Raw genomic sequence first — 19905 nt, 5'->3', positions numbered from 1 at the left:
CGGAACATGTGAACTTAACCGCTGCATCACCGGGCTGGCCCCGTCCCTCTGCTTTCCTATCTTGCTGAATAAGACCTAGCCACTAAAGGCAGAAACTTGGAAGTCACCCTAGACTGGTTCTCTCCCTTTTCTCTCTCTTCGTACATTTTCTTGATTGTTTCTTCTACCTCCATGCTCTTTTAAGTATTCTCACTGACTAATGCCCATCCTGCATTATTTCTTGCTTAGAGTCTGCAGCAGTCCCCCTAACTGTTCATTGCCTCCTGTCTTGAGTCTCTACAACCCATCCTGTATACTCATGCTTTCAGAGTATTCTTTCCAAAGCACAAGTCCTGTCATGACATTCTTTTGGTAAAAGTCTCTTAGTGATTTCCTATTGCTTTTAGAATAAATTCCATAATTTGGTGTATTCTTGCCCTTTTCTCTCTAGCCTATCTGTTGCCACATCCCACACATAGTTTTTCTTTCACTTAGCATGACCGTTCCCTCACTCCCACCCTACATCTTGCTAATAATTCCTGCATATTTTTTCCAAGGTCTTCTGAAATTTGCTCTAAATTTCTCCAGTCTGTCTTGAGGCTCCTCAACTTTCTTTGCATAATCGCATGTATAAACTTCAGTTAAACTGCTGTCCTGTGATTATTATCTTTATTGTCTGCCACCCACATTAGACTGTCTGTAGTTCCTTGAAATCGTCTTGCCTTATTTGTATTATTGTCCTCTTTGCTTGGCTTAACTCTCAGTTTACCATTAGGAACCCAAATTTAGTTTTTGACTTTACTTTTGAATAGTTACAACTGTTTATAAAGATTGATAGTTCATGACTTTATTCTTTTTTAGAAGTCTTCCAAAAAAAAATATTTGCCCTTTTTTTAAGTAGATAAAACCCTTACAGTTGCTAAATGGGTCCATTAAACCCTTTTATATGTGTAAGATACTTTATGGAACTTTGATTATAGAATTCTAGAGACATTCTTTGTAGTCTTTTTTTAGCATTCATTGAACATGATTGAGAATTCAGAATTTTTTGTTTTCCACCCACCAAAGAGAAAAATAACAGAAAGATATTTTACAATTATTACTCAAATCAGACGATTACACAAAAAGACAAAAAGTACTCTAGACACAGTGATGATAGTGAAATTGATCATATAAGCAAACTCTCAGACCCTAGGTAAATTCTCAAACTCAAGAATCAGTGAGGGAATAATGTATTTCTAAGAACAAAAAGAAAATTCTAAGATTCTTACTTATTTTACTCTCCTTTCTGTTCAACAGGAAGGACTTAGTAACGTAATGTTTTATGATAAGAACTTGGATCATCTCATTTTGCTAAAAAGGATTTGTGACAATAGTCTTTCATTTTTTATGATTTGTACACTAAATTTTCCTTGCACGGTTCTTAAGTGGTCAAATACTGAAGATAGTTATAAATATAGGGGAATTGTTAAACAGGTGATGAAGAGATGAAAAAAAATGTTGGATTGATCGTTCTAATCTTTATAATGTAAGTCTTCTATCTTTGTAATATAAACCTGAATAGTGAAAATGTTGTACAGTTATGGAGCAGAGAAGATGGCCTTTCTTCAACGAAGTTATGACTTCTCAAAGTTTTTTAAAATACTGTATTTTGATGATGTAAAGAGGAATCAAAAATAACGATAAGCTGGAACCTGAAAGAGATGTATTTAAAATCTCTGAAGTAGTCAGTAGTATGTTTTAACAAGGCAAATGCAAGAAGAAAGAGAAGTAATGGTGAGCTAGTACCTATCAGAGGCATATTTGAAATCTGGGATAGTATTTACTAGATTGATATAGTCCAGATTCGTGGATGACAGTTGATGAGCAGCACTTTGTTGCATTCAGAGGCCACTGCCCATCTTGGTTATATACATTCTCAGCACTAGGAAACTATGGAATAAAATGTGTGTCTGCTATGCATACATTCTAATTAAGGTTATTAATAAAGTTTTTCATTATCTCTTTATAAATTATTTGTAAAGTAAAGTGAAAAATAATTAAAAGGGTCCTTGGATCCAGATAATAAATGCTGATGACTATTTTTCCTGGTATATTGAGAGTTAAGACATGGTTCTTTATTTCAGTGAATATGTGCATTTTGGTGTTTTTGGAATGGGATCTTTATATAAAATACCCATTTTACATTTATTATTTGTGTGTTGGTAAATACAGAGACCTGTTGGTTCCTTAATTAAATAAATCTTTGTCACTCCTCAATGATTACTCTTCATGGTCAAATAATACATTTTATTAAAACTGCATTTTAAGGATGTATGAGTGCATGTGTATATTTTTATATCCTGACATTTGAAACTTATTCTTTTTTTTTGTGGCGGTGTAGTGCTGATGAGCTCCTTCTAACTGAGATGATGTTTAATGGCCTTTTCAATGACCTATCTGCAGAACAGGCAACGGCACTCCTAAGCTGCTTTGTGTTTCAAGAGAATGTGAGTTGATAGATTTAGCACATTTTATTCATTAATTCACACATACTATAATTTAATTTTAATACTATTGTGCTATTTTTTATTATAAAAATATTACTTCATATTTACTTCATATTTACATATGGGTAATGTTAATTAGAAATCAGTGCAACTTTAACACAAATTTAGTAAGAGAAATAATTAAATGTGTATCATCAGAAAGGAGAGTAAAATAGGATTTTATTTGTGGACAGTCATCATTAACCAGATTCCAAGTTTTAAGTTTGTTCTATAACCCAATGCGTTGCTTGAACCTCTGGCCTAGTCAGACAGTCCTAGAAAGAAAAAGAAAAAGTAAGATTAGGTAAAACTAGTAAAAGTGAAAGGGGATAGTAAAGTTAAATTAATATTCCTCCTCCCAGTATTGGAGAATAACTCTGAAGCAGCTGAAGTCTTAGTTTTCATAGGCAAGGTCTGAGATAGTGGGCGTAAGATTCTCCTTGCCGGTTTAGCAATAATTTTTTCATGTGAGTAGTTAGTTCACTTTCAGCAGCTCTTAAATCAAAAAATGAAGTGCTGGATGGAGCACCACAAGAATACTAATCACACTTGGTTATTCCAAAAACCAGTGTGATTTGTTTTAAAAAGTAAAACACATGTTTCACATTTCAAATTTAAAACTATTCATTGTGGATAACATGGACAAAATAACAGTAAGATAAGGACATTTGCCTTCTAAAAATAATTTTAACACTGCTATCTAAATTTTTAGAGGACCTTTTACTATATACACATTAACTTTTAAGTAAATTGTGAAAGAACAAATTGTTTTTTCAGTTCTGCCATTGATCTGTTTACCTGTTAACTATTTCCTTATTTATTAATCAGATCAAGTACATTACTTCTTGATGTAGAAGATACTTTTCTCTCAGCTCCCTGATTACAGGTCAGAATTACAGGTATAGTGCCGATTATAACAAACAGGACAGTAATCCCAAAACAATTTATGCTATCCTGAGAATGCCTACTATGCACCTATAAAGTAGTTTGTACATGGAGAATGCATTATGTTTGGCTGTTTTTTTTCTTAGGTTCAAAATTTTATTACATTAATTTCCAAGTAATTGTTAAGAATATTTATCAGATTTTCTTTGAACAGATCTAAGGTTTAAGAGATTGCTTGGGGATTGGTGGTCTTCTGCCTTTGTCAGACTTTGCCTTGTAGCTAATTTCTTGCATTGAGCTTTTTCTTTTTAATGTGGCACTACAAGAATTCTGTCTTCTGAGAGGTCAAGTAGGTTACCTCTACAATGGAGTTGCCTTAGCCAAAAGAGAACCCTTAAATCTTGGGGCAAGATATCACTATGTGTGCTTAAGATAAATTCAGTGAAGCTACACTGTGTTATAAGAAGCGTCATCAATTCTTGTGGTGCCTTTCAACAGTTAGATGGAAAATTGTATTAAAAGTCACATGGAATTTTGTTGATACTTCTAAAAGAATGTTTTCTAGCCAGAAAGAAAGGTAAATATAGTAAGATACTCGTTAAAAATATAATTAAGTCTGGGGCCGGCCCAAGAGGCCTAGTGGTTAAGTTTGGCACACTCCGCTTCAGCAGCCCAGGCACAGACCTACACCATTCATCAGAGGCCATGCTGTGGCAGCAACCCAGAGACAAAATAGAGGAAGATTGGCAACAAATGTTAGCTCAGGGTGAATCTTCCTCAGCAAAAAAAAATAATACAATAAAGTCTGCTTGATATACTGACTTCTATTTTATTTAATTAATTAATTAATTTTCTTTTCAAAGATTGGCACCTGGGCTAACAACTGTTGCCAATCTTTTTTTTTTTTTTCCTCTGCTTTATCTCCCCAACCCTCCCCCCCGTACACAGTTGTATATCTTAGTTGCACGTCATTCTAGTTGTGGGATGTGGGACGCCGCCTCAGCTTGGCCTGACGAGTGGTGCCATGTCCGCACCCAGGATCTGAACCCTGGGCCGCCACAGCAGAGCGTGTGAACTTAACCACTCAGCCACGGAGCCAGCCCCCTAACTTCTATTTTAAAATGTGTTCTTTCTAAAACTGCGCCCCCACATTTTTTCATATCATTAAAAGTAATTTAAATGTTACATACAATCTTTATAATAAAAATATCAAGTATCTACAAGTATTTTTTAAGCACCCACTGTATGCAATGCACAGGTCCAGGCACTAGAGATACAGTGAAAATTTTTGCTTTCATGATACTTATGCTAGTGAATGAAGATAAACAGTAAAGAAATAAAGTACACACATTTTATGTCAAATGGTGAGGAGGGGTTTGGAGAAAAGTGGAGCACAGGAGACAGATAGAAATCCTTGGGGGATGGGGTTACTATTTTAAACAAGATGATTAGAAAAGACCTCACTGATAGAGTGAAATTTGAATTGCAACTTGAAGAAGAAATGAGGGAGCAAACTGTGCACATACCTGGTGGGAAAGCATTGGTAAAAATCACACTTAGTTTACTTATGTCAGGACCAGTGCCTGCTACTTATAGTGCCCAGCAGAGGAAGAACTCAGTAACTGTTGACCATGAATGGATACAATATCAAAGACATTTAGCAGTCTTGGATTGTTTTCACTGTTAAACTGAGATAGTGAGTTCATTCTAGCCATTTTGCTTTTTCATCACTCGTCATGATTTTTTGTTTTAACAGGAATAATGCAGAACCTGGGTCATGATTTTATTATATAATACACACACATATATATATATACATGATGCAAATCAAAACCAAGTTCTGTATAAATACTGATGCTTAAAACAGAGACAGATCTATTGGAACTAACCCATAATTGCTTTCTTGAAAATTTGCCTATAATTACTTTAAATCCTGTCCCTGTCCTCCCCCCACACACACATACTAATCTTGATAAAAGTTTATCTTTGTCAAAAATTGTGCACTAATAATGTCTTTGTTCTAATCATAAGGCTATAGGTTTTGAGGATCTGACCTTATTATTTCTCTTTGACAGGGTAAGAAACCAACACACACAATTCAAGCAGCTTGTCCAACTTCATTTGGCTAGTTAGTAATAGACCTGAAACTCCTATTATTCTAATTGAGAAATTGATGAACTTTTCACTAATTGGGAAGGCAATATTAAGAACACTGAAATTCAGATTAAACTTTTAACTATCTTATACGTGATTAGAGAGCTAGAAGTATCTGAATAACATTAAAATTGAGAGCATTATTTCTAACATTCTTGAGCCCAGATTTTTAGTTTCCATGAATTGACTTCCCTAGAAGCCAGAACTGTTTCAGAGTCAAACTGAGATAAAAAGTTTATAATAATAATGTTGATGTAACTAAACTGCTACGCATGTTTACAATATTTGCTCTCCCTCAGTTCCATTTATGGTCACAGAAAATAGCTAGATTAGCACAGTTTGCAAATTTAGCAGTGTAATATTTTCTTCTGAAATAATATTATAATTTAGAATGAGAGGAGTGGTAATTTTGTTTAAATAAACTTAGAGTTGACTAGAAACTAAATGCTAATGACTAAGGTCTTATAATTTGATAATGGATATCATGAAAACTTTGTGATAGTATATACTGCATTTTCAACTTAAGATTATTACATCTAATCTTTTTATATCTTTTCTTTTATAGTCTAGTGAGATGCCCAAATTAACAGAGCAATTAGCAGGACCACTTCGTCAAATGCAGGTAAGATTTTTTCCAACTATATATTTTATGAAGAGAATATTATAAAATAAACATTTTTGACAGTCTTATCATAGTATTTATTATTCCACAGAGACAACTTCCTCTGAGATTAAATATGTCTCTTGATGTTAACATTTAATGCTATTGATAATATCATTTGTGATTTTTATTTTAATACTTAAAGATTCCTTCCCACCAATGTAATAAATTGTATAGAGTTGCTATGAGTGCAGATTTAGCACTGCATAATGTAGATAGGCTATACCAGCAGTTCAGTGCTTGCATTGTTTTCCTTGGTATTAAGAATCGCATCTTGATGGAGTAGGATGTAGTTAGCTTAAATTTTGTACACTTTTCCATCCTAGTTTACAACAAATTTTAAAATCTGTTTTATCCTAAGAAATTATTTATCTCTGGGTCCTCAAAGCCATAGTAGTTTATAGTCATAAATTTGTGTCTTTTATTTTCTTAGGATGCATTAATTTTTATCTACCTTTTCAACATTAGACAGAAAGACAGGGAAAAAAGAACTATAAGACATTGCAAGAGAGGAATAAAAAGTGGATCATAAAAATAGGCCCCTCCAATAGAACATTTAGCATCCCTTAATATTACTAACAAATTTAAACTTCCAGAACCGGGGAAGTCTTTTTAGACCTAGGAGTTTTTGACCTTTTAGATTACCAAGAAGAAAAGAATGAATCTAAATTTCTCATTGTGGGGAAAAGAAAAGATTTACCTTTTTTGTATGTGTGTGAGGAAGGTTGTCCCTGAGCTAACATCTGTGTCAGTCTTCCTCTGTTTTATATGTGGGATTCCTCCACAGCATGGCTTGATGAGGAGTGTGTAGGTCTGTGCCTGGGATCCAAACCTGCGAACCCCAGGCCACCAAAGCGGAGCATGCAAATTTCACCAGTATGCCACTGGGCTAGCCCCAAGATTTACATTTTTTAAAGTATTTTTAGTGGAGAAGCATCATTTTGCCATGGGATTCGTGTTTCTCTAAATCTGTTTTGTTGTTTTTGTTTTATTAATTAAACAGTTAGAGATTAATTAAATGATACTCTTGAATAATTTTAATGAAGAGTTCTGTTTTTCGTAGAAAAGGTATAACTGGGTGAAAATCATGCCCTTGATATATTTTTCTTAGTTAATTACTTCAGTGTAATAGGAAAACTTCGGTGTTTGATCTCTTAGCAATGGAACAGGCACTGTGGCTACTTAGAAGCCAGATATCCAAATTGCAGACATATTACTGAGGAAGACAAAAGGAGCTTGTGGAATACTGGCCTTGAAAACCTAAAGAAAAAGTGATATAGGAGATCATAATAAGAAATTTTAAGTATATCTTTTGTCTTCAAAGGAATGTGCTAAAAGGATTGCAAAAGTTTCAGCAGAAGCCAAATTGGAAATTGATGAGGAAACTTATCTAAGCTCATTCAAACCTCACTTGATGGATGTAGTATATACCTGGGCAACTGGAGCTACATTTGCTCATATCTGCAAAATGACAGATGTCTTTGAAGGTATGGTTCAACTTGTATACATGCATTTTTTTTTTGATGTAAGAAATATACTTAGGGGGTGGCATTTTTTTAACTAAACAAGAATATATGATTTTTAACTTTTGGTAAAATAATTGAATCTTCTGCCTATGTAGATCAAAAATATTCTTCACAAATCCTTTGTATTATTTAATAAGCACAATCTGCTCATTATAAATTCCTTAGGGAACTGTTTTAACAGTTTGTAATCATGTGGAAAGGTCTCTGCAATCACAGATAAACAGATGATCCTGGTAAGACATATTTGTGTGGATATTTTTACTTTTTGGTTTTATTTGCATGATAACTTAATGGCTTGCTGTATAATTCCACTAGAAAATAGCAAAGCTGAAAATGCTGTCCATCATTGCACTTCTAATGACAAACTTGGCTTCCCTCAGATTGTTACGTCAGCACAAATCAGATTAATGAGCAGAATTTCAGGAAACTGAAGAATAACTATTACTCAATTGAAGAGAAATTTTAAGTGAAAAAATAAAGGCAAAGGGAATATATAAGGAATAATTACAAGTGAATTCAAGGAGCAAAATTTAAAGAAGACCATAGTTAGAAATGCTGTATTCATTGCCAAAAGATTGGTTTATGTAGATATTTATAATAGAGAATTTCATTTAGTAAATTAGATATTTATATTGAACTTTCTTAAAAAGGAAAATAAATTATCTTTAACGTCATAAAGATTATAATAATATTTAAAAATAACTTACTATTGCTTATAGTTCTATGTTTAGAAAAATTATATTTTAATACACCAAATATTATATGCTTTTTAACTGATATTATTTAAGACTAATAGATTACTGAGTTTATGAATCAATGATTTTTATGATGTGTAAGTTAAACCTCTCTGCAACAGAATATGAAAATTTTCAATTATGAGCCTTTACTTCACTACATTGAACTTTATGGGTTTTAAAGTCTCAAAGGTTACAGTTCATAGTACCTTATTCTTTTGTTATGATGTGCTATTTTAGTCCTTTCCCTAAAGTTTATTTCTAAGCTTCTATTAAATGATCATTTAGTAATATGGTCCCAAAAAGTTTCCTGTGAATACTATATTCTGCTATTGGGAAGGTCATTATTTATTAATTCCTATGTACCAGGCATTGTGCTAAGCCCTTTATATAATTTATATCTAATCACCAAAACAGCAACTCAGGGTAGATACTATTGTTTCCACTGTGCACAAGGAGACTGAATTTTTTAAAAGGTAAATAATTTGGCCAAGGCCATGGAGGTGTAGTATGTGATGGCACTGTGATTTGAACCCTGGCCTCTGTGACTACAAGTCACATGGTAATTGATAACTTCATCTAAGTACCATAATACCTTATCCTTGAATTTTGGATTACCTAGAGACTTCTTAAATCATACCCTAGCTTATAGCATCTCCATCCACTGAAAATTCATGCTCGTAGGAATGGTAGGAAGGTCTGTGATGTTCATGGTGGGTAGCTACAGTTGAGGCTGTGAGAAGAGGGAAGCATGACCTACCTCACTTGCGAACATTGCTTAACACATGGGTAGATGTATGATGGCTTGTATGTTTCAGAGGTGCCAAGGCAATCAAATACAGCACCACCAATCTTCAGTCTGACATCTTGAAACATAAGAATGAAACTAATGATTGCTCTATGCCTAAATAATCCAAGACTTGTTAATGTATTAGCTCATATTTATATAATCTCTGCTTCTCTTGAGAAGTCAAGTACAATGACATAAAACAATAGTGGTGCAATGTGGAGAGTAGGTTTTGTTTTATTTTCTTTGTTTGTTTTAGGAAAAATCAAGAAGCAATAGACCTGGAATAGGGAGTCCCATAAAATTGTCTTTGTGGATTATTTTTCTGTTCTTTGTACTTAAATGGAAAAGTTATCACAGTATGGAAGATAAACCCTAAACTGCTAAAATTGAAGATTTTAGCACCTGTGAGTTAACCTTTTCCACAGCATACTAGCACTCCTGAAATCTGTTTTGCCCTTTTTCAATTCCTTGGGGCTATTTCTACATCACAGTTTGCTTGAGAATTCTAAGTTTGAAACTACGAGGAATTCAGTTTATAACTTGAAATCGAGTCTAACAGCACAATTTTCATGTTTTTCTGGTCTGGGTGCCAGTATATCAGCTACACTTTTTCGTTCTAAAATTGGAATAGACTATATATTAGCTCTTAAAAATAAACATGTTAATTAAACAAAAAATGGAACTGAGAACCTTGATTTATTTAGGATAATATTTCCTTTTTCCAGCATACTGTGTCTCTCTCTCCACCCTCCCCCCCTTTTTTAATCATGTTGTTACGTAGTTTTTCCATTTCAGAATAGCCATTCTCCTCATCTTATTATTGTACATGCTTTATATAATTGGGAAAATACTGTAATCAGAGCTCTAGCCCATAACTCTAGTGTTTTTATTTTTACAGGCAGAAAATGATTATGTTAAAACTTTTTAATGTGCTGTGCTCAAATCATATTTGTTTCTAATTAGAGTTTTAATTTTCTTTTTATATGAAAATAAAAGTGTCTAATCATTTTATATCATGAACCTCAGAATTAGTTTTAAGTATTTTTCAAATATTAGCTGGAGCTAGTTAACACTATAATGTCTTTGGGGGATGTTTGATGCAAGAGAAGAATTTATACTGTGATTCACTTGTGGAATGTTGAAGACTTCATATAAATAACTATTTCCTCTTTTATCACCCTGAAAAAAAAGATAGAACATAGATGTTTCTTATTTCCATCAAACTCAACTTGAATAGCAATTTTAAAAAATAACTCATATAGGCTAAAGCCTAGAGTTTCAGTCTACTAATCCATGTAGTAGATCCATTGTAACCTCGACAGAGCCCATTACTATTTATTTCTGTCTATACCAAAACAATATTGTACTCTTCATTATGCATGAAAGACTTCTTTCCACAGTGTACATGTCATCAGGAAGGCTCCTGTAACAAGTTATCACTTAAAAGTATTTACTTTACTTCTGCTTGCCATAGGTTTTTAAAACAAATGCTGTGTAGTGCATTTCCGCACTCTGCCCTCACCACATGTTCTTCTCAAGTGCCTTTCAGCTGGCATGGTTTTACCCTTCTCTAGGAAAGGCTACATCAGTGTCATAAGGGATTTTCCAATGGATTTAATTTTAAAAATACTTTTGCCAATAATAAGAAAGTAACATGTTATTAATATGCATCATTTCTGTGTTTAAATTTTGACACAATTTTAGTACTAAATGACTTAGGAATTAGTACATGATACTTACTCATTTGATGCATAATTACTAAGGCCCTAGTGGGGATCAGGCACTGTGCGAGCAGCAGGGTATGCCCTCCAAAAAGAGTTCAGCCTAAGCTGGGATCTAGTGGTAAATAATTGCAGGAAAATATATTTGTGATCCTAACCTCAGGCCAAACTCATTAAAACTGCCTATTTAGGGGTACTAAATTAGATGCAGGGCATGAACTGTGGGGAACCACTTTTGGGAATGCTAGAAAGCTGGAGGTAGAAATACTGTTGAGAGAAATGTGTTCCTTTCCATCCTCAATGAGAATGATGTTATTTTGTTCAAGAACCAGATGAAACTGATATTTGCAAAATTGCCCTTAAAGCACGTGCGCCCAAATGTATGTCAGTGAGTGAATAATTAAATTGTGGTATATCCATGCAATGGAACAGTATTAAGCTATAAAAAGGAATGAAGTACTGATTCATGCTAAAATAGGGATGAACTCTGAACACATTAAGGTTCTAAGTGAAAGAAGGCAGATAGAAAGACCACCTATTATATGATTCCATTTATATGAAATATCCAGAATAGGCAAATCCATAGAGACAGAAAGTTAAGAGACAGACAAAAAGTGGTTTCCATGGGTGGGAGGACAGTGCTACAGAACTAGGAGTGACTGCTTTCATGGGTGTGGGTTTCTTTTTGGGTGATAAAAAATATTCTAAAATTAGATAGTGATTATGGTTGTACAACTCCAAATATACCAAAAACCACTGAACTGTACAAGTAATTAAAAGGGTAAATTTTATGCTATGTGAATTAAATCTTTATATGAGTTCTTCCAGAATGGTGATGTAAAACCCGAGTATAGAAAAGGGCAGTGACGTTGAATTGTACACTTTAAAATGGTTAAAATGGTGACTTTTACATTCTGTGTATCTTGCCACAATTTATTTATTTATTTATTTATTTATTTTGGTGAGGAAGTTTAGCCCTGAGCTAACATCCATTGCCAATTTCCTCTATTTTTTTGTATGTGAGATGCCACCACAGCATGGCTTGATGTGTGGTGTATAAGTCCACCCCCCGGGGTCTGAACCTGCAAACCCCAGGCCACCAAAGCGCAGCACGCAAACTTAACCACTACGCCACCAGGCCAGCCCCCACAATATTTTTTTTTTGAAAAGGCAGTAACTAGTAAGAATTCAATTTTGCTTCTAATACTCAATACTACTTTGGCAAGACTAGAAAAAAAGATTTGTAACAAACCATTATGTTACTGTGTTTATTTCCATTTGGTCAGCTTCAGATAGTCTGGGGGTGGGTTATGGCTTTGTAGCTTTTTTTTCCTAGCAGTTAATCTAGCTGGTCCTAATTGATGAGGCAGAATGATTTGCAAAGCTGGGAATAAAGAGAACCCTTGGACTACAGAGAACTGTAGTAGGTAGGAAACATGCTAGATAATTCACAGTAGTCTTCATTAATCCCCTTGGGGAATAGCGTTTATGCTGCAGGCAGCTCTGGACAGTGTTTGTGCACACACACACACACATACACACCCACGGTGATTTGTTGACAAAACTCTGGCCAACAGCCACAGCCATTATATGTGCAACCCTGTACCTCCTGGCCTCATTTTCTTAACTGTTCTCATGTCATCTGAAACTGTCAGCACTAAAATTTCCAGAAATTGAGTTGGAGTGTTAAAGTGTAACACGGCAGTGCTCACTGGCTTGGACGTTAGTTCTGTTGCTTTAGTTTATACCTTATCTTAGCAATTTACTTCATATGGTTTGGCCTCTCTGATACCTTTTGTAGATTCTGGTTATTAACGTGAGTTACTCAATTTGTAGAAACACCAGACGATATTAGGTTATCTGTGTTTTCCTGGTACACAATTCAAATCAGTCAAAATAAAGTTTGTTTGTGAGAGAGGGTACCTGGCTCTCCAATGCCCTACATAGCAGACGACTTTGAAAAGAATTTTATTTCAATCCTAAATGATTTGTGAGAATCTGTTATTCCTTTTTTAAAGCACTATATATTTACATTTTTAGCCACTACCTAATTTAATTCTCTTTGATTAGAAGCATTTGCAAAATAAACACATAATATCTGGTTGCATAGGTAATACGATGTTAATTACCTTCTCCATCCCAACGCCTACCCTCTCTTTAGACACCCAAAAGTTATTGCAACTGGATTTCCCCTTTCATTGCAAGGCAGTATTGGAGCCCAGCATTCCTAGCAGCTGCAAATAGAACTAACAAATGTAGCCAATATTTATTGAGCTCTTATTGTATTGTTGACACTTGTTAAGCACTTTACATACATTACTTCATTCATTTCTCACAATAACCCCATCAGTGTAGGAATTATTATTATATCTCTACTTTATAAATGAGTAAAATGAAATTTTTCTTAGGCTAATGGAAAAGATTTGGAAGGAAAGTGATGGGTTCACTTTTTGGAAATGTTGAGTTTGAGGTGCCTATAATATGTCTGGGTGATCAACATTTTGTTGGCAGCAGCATCTAGCTAGAATTAATAGCATTGTTTTATTCCTGTAACGTTTGTTTTTATTAATTATGACCTATTTATAAAAAACGAGTTCTTTTTAAGGTCATTTATTTAAGTAAAAGTGTTACCGCAAAAATGTGAGTGATACACTAATGATTGAAGTTTGTAAAATAATACTTTTAAAGATATAACTGAGGGTCCACAAGTGATTATCCTAATATAAAAATATCACACGTGGACCATCCAGAACCTTATGTTTGAGTCAGGACCGAAACAGACTCACCCCAGCTTCCTGTGGGCATTTGAATGAATGGTATTAGGTTTTTGAGCAGTTAGAGGAGCCCTGTTTCTCCTGGGATGCAGAGGGGCATAGGCTACCCAGCTGCCTGTGGGACTGCCACCCTCTCGTTAACGTTGCTTCTGCCCTGCACAAGGGCACCCAATGGAAGGGGAGGTAGAAGCTGAAATCTTGTCCCATCCAGAGGAAGAGATAAAGGTGCTGTCCATTTGTCAAGCCATGAATTTAGCCGTGGACCTAGAGGATGCTGCCTTCTGATCTTATAATGGCTAGTGGCCACCCTGGCTGCCTCCTGTTCCCAGGAAATAGGCTAACCCTCTTCTTACCCATATCTGTGAAGCTGGTTGTGTTTGCTTCGTGGTTTGGCTTTCAGCCCCATCCTCTTCCATATTGTAACCTCAGGGTGTTTTGTGTATTTTTATCCTCCCTGTCTCACCTATGTACCTATCCTTCAGGTGCCATTAAGACCTGCTTTATTTTTTTTCTCACTTAAGCCACTAAGTGAGCTTTCTCCTTCCTTGGTCCTGTCTCTTCATTTCACATTTAATTTCCTCAGCCAAGTTCACAGCAAAAAAACAAAATAGTATTTTCAACTTTTACAGGGTTCCAACTTTTACAAGTTCTCCAAGAACTCTTAGCCTCACAGTTGAAAGGGAAGCTGCTGTTCTCAAGAGTAGCTAATACAGACAGTTATCTTTGTCATTTCCAACAAAGCAGTATCGGTAGACTTCGTTTCTAATCCTAGATCTGAACTGTTAACCTGAACTTGAAAGGCACTGACCACCTCTTTGGTTTCCCGTTTGTAACATGGTAGAATAATGTTGGGAGTGACTAATGATTTAGTCTCTCCTACTTGGAAACAATATCTTGTGTGAAATCAGTTTTCTTTGTTAAAGGTTACTAGTAGAAGCAGCAGCAAGTCTTATTTATTTTTCACCTGTTCTGTTAATTTTCAAAATTTTGGAATAGTTTATTAGGGGCAAAATGAGTTAGCTCAGTAACAAAAAGTAAACTCAAGGTAGATATCACATAGCTACTTCCTCATTCTCTTGGAGGCCTGTGTGGAGAGGACATAGCCATTCTGCTTCGAAAGAACCTTCCTTCTGAGCCCCTCAGATAGTTCCCCATTTCTAGGAAGCAACTGAAATTCTTGTTCTTCTATCTGCTTTATGTACCACCAACTGGATCAGTCTAATAATTCATTGTCTGTTCCTATGCTTTCATAGAAGAAGTAGTAGTAAAAGCAGTAGTAGCAGTAGCAGCAGCAGTAGTAGTAGTAGTAGTAGAAAATTACTGAGCACCAGCTATGTGCCAGGCACCTTGAACATACTACCTCATTTAGTCTTTCCCACAGCTTGCTAGTACAGTCCCTTAAGTACTAAATGGCACAGCTGATCCCTGGTCTGTCCACCTCCAGAGACTGTGTCGTCTGTGCAGGACTTCTCTCTGGGCTTCCTCTGCTACTTCTCTTAGAGGCACTTCCAGATCATCACTGCTCTCCTCAAGCATCTGCCTCAACTCTGCTCAAGCTTTCTAGGTGATCAGTCCTGCTACAGAGGAAAGGGAGAAGCCATTAGGCCTGTCTTCTTACCTAGAAACTCAAGTGCATATGTCCTTTCCCCTATTTCCTCTTCAGAGGAAGGGCCCTTCTCCCATTGTTCTGAATCCCAGAGCCTTCTCCACACTTTTCTTTACCCTCCTCAGTCTTGAATCACATCCTTCCTGCTGCCATTTTAGCATATAAATATGCTTATATTTCTCATCCACACCTTCTCCAGCCACCAACATAGTTAAGAGCAAGAGCACAAATCTTGGGCTCAAATCTTACCCGCTCACTAGATTAATGATCCTGGGCAAGTTACTTAACTGTGCCTCAGTTTCTTTGGCTATAAAATGGGGAGGATAATAATTCCTACCTCATTGTGAGGATAACATGGTGCATGTAGAGCCTTTAGCATAGTGCCTGGCATAGAGCTTTCAATAAATCTTAGCTGCTGCAGTCATTTTTTAGTAAGGGTTATTTTGTTGTCATCATCACCCTCAAACCCTCATTCCTTTTATAGACAGGCTTGGAAAGAGAGTAGTCAAGAATAGACCATGTTCGGTTCCCTACCTCTCATTTCCTTCTTGATCCACAGTAACCTGGTGCCCTCTTTCACTGAAGTTACCACAAGTCACGAATGACTATCTGCCAAATTCAGAAAACAAACCCTTTATCTGACTGGCTCCTACTTCCCAACTTTTACTACTTCCTACTTCTTAAAACCCATCAATATAAATTCTTTGGCATTACCTGGCAAAGAAGATTTCTAGAGAAGTGAAGAACTTAGAGTAAGGCCTAGAAAACTTACAAAATATTTACAATTAAAAAATATTATTTTAAATTTATAAACTGAATTTAATTATAAATTGAAATTTATAAAAGTAATACATATTTATTATAGAAAATTTAGAAAATAAATTATTTCTTTGAGGCACTATAATATAATAAGGTTAAATGCTTGGGCTTTAGAATCTTACTGTCTGGATTCAAATCATGTACTTCTGGCTCTGACTTTGGTCAAGTTATGTGTGTAACTTCTCTGAGTTTCTCCTTTTTGTAAAATAGGGATAATAACAGTAGTTGCCTTATGGAATTGTAAGGGTCAAACAGGAGAAAATTTATATAAAATACAGGTTACAGACCTACCACAAAATAAGTGCTCAGAAAATGTTGGACATCACACTTTTTCCTCAAAACTAATTCAGCCAAATTTCACCTTTCCTTGATGCCCAGATGTCATTATAAACGTCAATTACTTTACTCTTTCTTTACAAGAAAGCCCTCAGGGTTATTGTAAGATGTGTGTATGGAAGGTGAGGTTTCACTCTTGACTCTAGTGTTTCAGGGTTAGATTTTATGGAATTGTATCTCTATTCTGGCTGCCATTTTGGCTGTTGACTCTCATCTAGTAAACTTCTCTGCTAGGAGCCAGTAACTTTGATAGAATTGTGTATTGGAAATAGGCTGTAATTGAGTGCTGGAGGTTTTTCCAAGAACTCCATGGAACTTTTAATGGGAGGAGAGAAGGAAGGACAAAAAAGCAGTGGACTTATATTTTGGCTAAAGGGCCGTATTCCGACCTTACATTCCTTTAGAGCTTTGCCCTTGTCAAAGAATTTGTACGTCTCTTATCTCAAGTAAGACAAATCCAGGGTTAAGAAGAGCAAGCCCTCTGTTTAAATTGTTATTATTTATCTTACAGATGAGAAAGGGAAATGAGAGTAGAGTAAGGGCCTAGATTGCAGACGTAGTTTCTTAGCAACACAATCTGGACTAGAACCCAGGTCTCCAACCCAGGAGGTGCTAACTCCTGGTGCCTTGGCTCAGTAGGTGAACATCCTATATGTAGGAGATGGTATTGTCCTTTTTTAAAGGGGTATCCCCATTTTCCTTATAAGGTGACCTATGTGCTGGTAGTGGTCTTCTTTATGACCAGTCTCATCCCATAAACCTCCCACTAACAGAAATAGCATCTCTCTTCATTGCTCTGGCCCATAGGCAGGTTCAGAAACCAGACGTGTTGTCCTTATTGGTCCAGGCCCTCGTGTGCTACTTTCCCAGGCTCCTGGGATTTTCCAACAGGGAGAGAAGGTGCTTGGCATGGGCATGGGTACTTCCTGCTGGATTGTGCTGACTCTGTTAGGCAAATGCCTTGTAATTGTACTTCTGTCTAGGCTCAGATTCCATTGTGCTTTCTGAGTTAAATCTCCACTGTTCTCCCCCTTGGGCACATTGGAACATAATGTTGGAGGGCATTAAAAGGTAAAAAGGAACTTTCAACACTGCACAATGAGTGTATTACAAGAACTTGATAAACGTTAATTCCACTGTTGCAAAGAGTTTATAAGGACCTAGTTAAAGTGTGAGTTCACAGCTTGCAAATCAGAGGGAACTGATATTCCTAATTTATTTCAGACATTAAAAAGGAAATCTTGGGAGGCTGGCCCCGTGGTATAGCAGTTAAGTTCACGGGCTCCTTTTTGGCAGCTTGGGGTTCACCGGTTCGGATCCACACACCACTTATCAAGCCATGCTGTGGCAGCATCCTACATATAAAACAGAGGAAGATGAGCACAGATATTAGCCCAGGGCCTATCTTCCTCAGCAAAAAAGAGGATTGGCGGTGGATGTTAGCTCAGGGTTAATCTTCCTCAAGAAGAAAAGAAAAATGAAGTCTCAGGGGCCGGTGAAGTCTCAGGGGCCAGCCCAGTGGTATAGTGGTTAAGTCTGTGTGCTTCACTTTGGCAGCCCAGGGTTTGCTGGTTCAGATCCTGGGTGTGAACTGACACATGGCTCATCAAGCCATGTTGTGATGGCGTCCCACATACAAAAAACAGAGGAAGACTGGCACAGATGTTAGCTCAGGGACAATTTTCCTCAAGCTAAAAGAGGAAGATTGGCAACAGATGTTAGCTCAGGGACAGTCTTCCTCACCAAAAAACCAAAAATGAAGTCCCAACAGTTTTAAACTTAGGCAGGTTAGCACTTAGAAAAAGGATCCCAGGCCCCTCTGTGTAAATCTGACAGAAATAAAACTATGTTTATAGGTTCAGCTTTGATACAAACATTTGTCTCAGATGGGGAGTCATATGCAATGAGAGGAGGCTTAAGTCCTCTTTTGTGCTTCCCTGAGGACACACTATGTGAAGAAAGCACTGATGAAAGAGTCTGTTTAAGGGCAAGAAGAATGAATGATTGCATCTTTAAATTGACAAATCTGATCGTTACTCCCCTGCTTAAAAATCTCCTGTTGCATTCTCTTCACAGGATGGTATCTGGATACCTCAGTAGGCCACACTCAGGGTCCTCAAATGGCTGCAGTTTGTCAGGCTTTTCTGCATTGCCTCAGTAGTCTTCCCTTGTCACTGCCTGATAGACAACCTCATTCATATAGACCCAGCTTCATCTTTGCCAGCCTTCACCCCAAAATTGCTCTCTCCTCTGCACTCAGGGCAATTTGTTTACTTACCTCTGTAAGAGCAGGTGTCAACACATTATAATAAATCCATAATGCTACCATTAGAGAAAGATGGGAATTAAATTTTTCATCTTTAGAGCCTTTCTAGTGCCTAGCAGTCAGCCAGTTAAGTTTGCTAGCTGGTTTACTACATGAGAAGTCCCTCAGAGTACTATTAGTTAATCATCCCAAGTTCTCCTGCCTTGCCTCTTAACATAAGTTCTGCTATTCCTGATTATTTCCATTTTAGAAGTGATTTGCTTCCTTTTCTATCCAGGCAGCATAATTCGTTGTATGAGGCGTCTGGAAGAACTACTTCGACAGATGTGTCAAGCAGCAAAAGCCATTGGAAACACTGAGCTGGAAAATAAATTTGCAGAAGGTCAGTATCCAGTCTGTAACCTTCTTCTAGTCATTTAGGCAAATCTTGTGAGACTTGAGCTCTTGACCACAATCTAGGGGGAAATTTTCAGATGCTCTTCACTGGATTGCTGTGAAGGGCCCCTCTAGTAGTGTTCAAATAAAATTTTAAAAAGAGGGTCTGTGTAGGAAAAAGTTTTGAGATTTTATATATATTCATTTACAAATATTTATTGTACACTTACTATGTGCCAGGCATTGTTTTTAGAACTAGGAGATAACGGCAGTGAAGAAAAAGACACAAATGCCTGCCTTCATGGAGCTTACATTCTAGCGTGGGGAGATGGACAATAAGCTAGTCAATAATTGAAATATATCAGGTGGTGGTAAGTCTACAGAAGAAAACAAAGGAAGAGACAATAAGTAATTTGGGCACTGGATGAGATGGCCTAGGGGCCTCCACTCAGAAGGTGGCATTTAAGCCTTTCATATGCTTGACATACTTGAGCAACAGCAAGAGGCCAGTGTGGCAGGAGCAAGGTGAGCAATGAGTAGAATAGTAGGGGATGGGAGAGAAAAGAAATGATCATGTAGTTCCCAGCCCTTGGCTTTTCCCTTTGAATGACTGGAGGTTTTGAGCACAGGAGTGGTGTGCTCTGACTTGGATTTTTCAAGGCAATTCTTGCTGCTGCATTGTAGGCAAGTCTGTAGAGTAGCAAGGTGGAAGCAGGAAGACCAGACCAAGAAAAGGTGGCTAGACCAAGGT

The 19905-nt window shown here is 36.5% G+C and overlaps 1 protein-coding gene across 1 annotated transcript in view; it reads left to right on the top strand.

Moving 5' to 3' along the window:
• MTREX (Mtr4 exosome RNA helicase) overlaps positions 1–19905 on the top strand; it is a 116217-nt gene that overhangs the window by 95326 nt on the left and 986 nt on the right. Inside the window, exons 23-26 of the mRNA XM_008532402.2 lie at positions 2363–2468; positions 6112–6168; positions 7532–7694; positions 19057–19161. Coding sequence (XP_008530624.1) covers positions 2363–2468; positions 6112–6168; positions 7532–7694; positions 19057–19161 — 431 coding nt within the window. The remainder of the gene's footprint in view (positions 1–2362; positions 2469–6111; positions 6169–7531; positions 7695–19056; positions 19162–19905) is intronic.

This window comes from Equus przewalskii, chromosome 20 (genome assembly GCF_037783145.1).
Source record: "Equus przewalskii isolate Varuska chromosome 20, EquPr2, whole genome shotgun sequence".
Taxonomy (NCBI): domain Eukaryota; kingdom Metazoa; phylum Chordata; class Mammalia; order Perissodactyla; family Equidae; genus Equus; species Equus przewalskii.
Note: the sequence above shows the minus strand (reverse complement) of the source record. Positions and strands in the feature narration are given on the sequence as shown.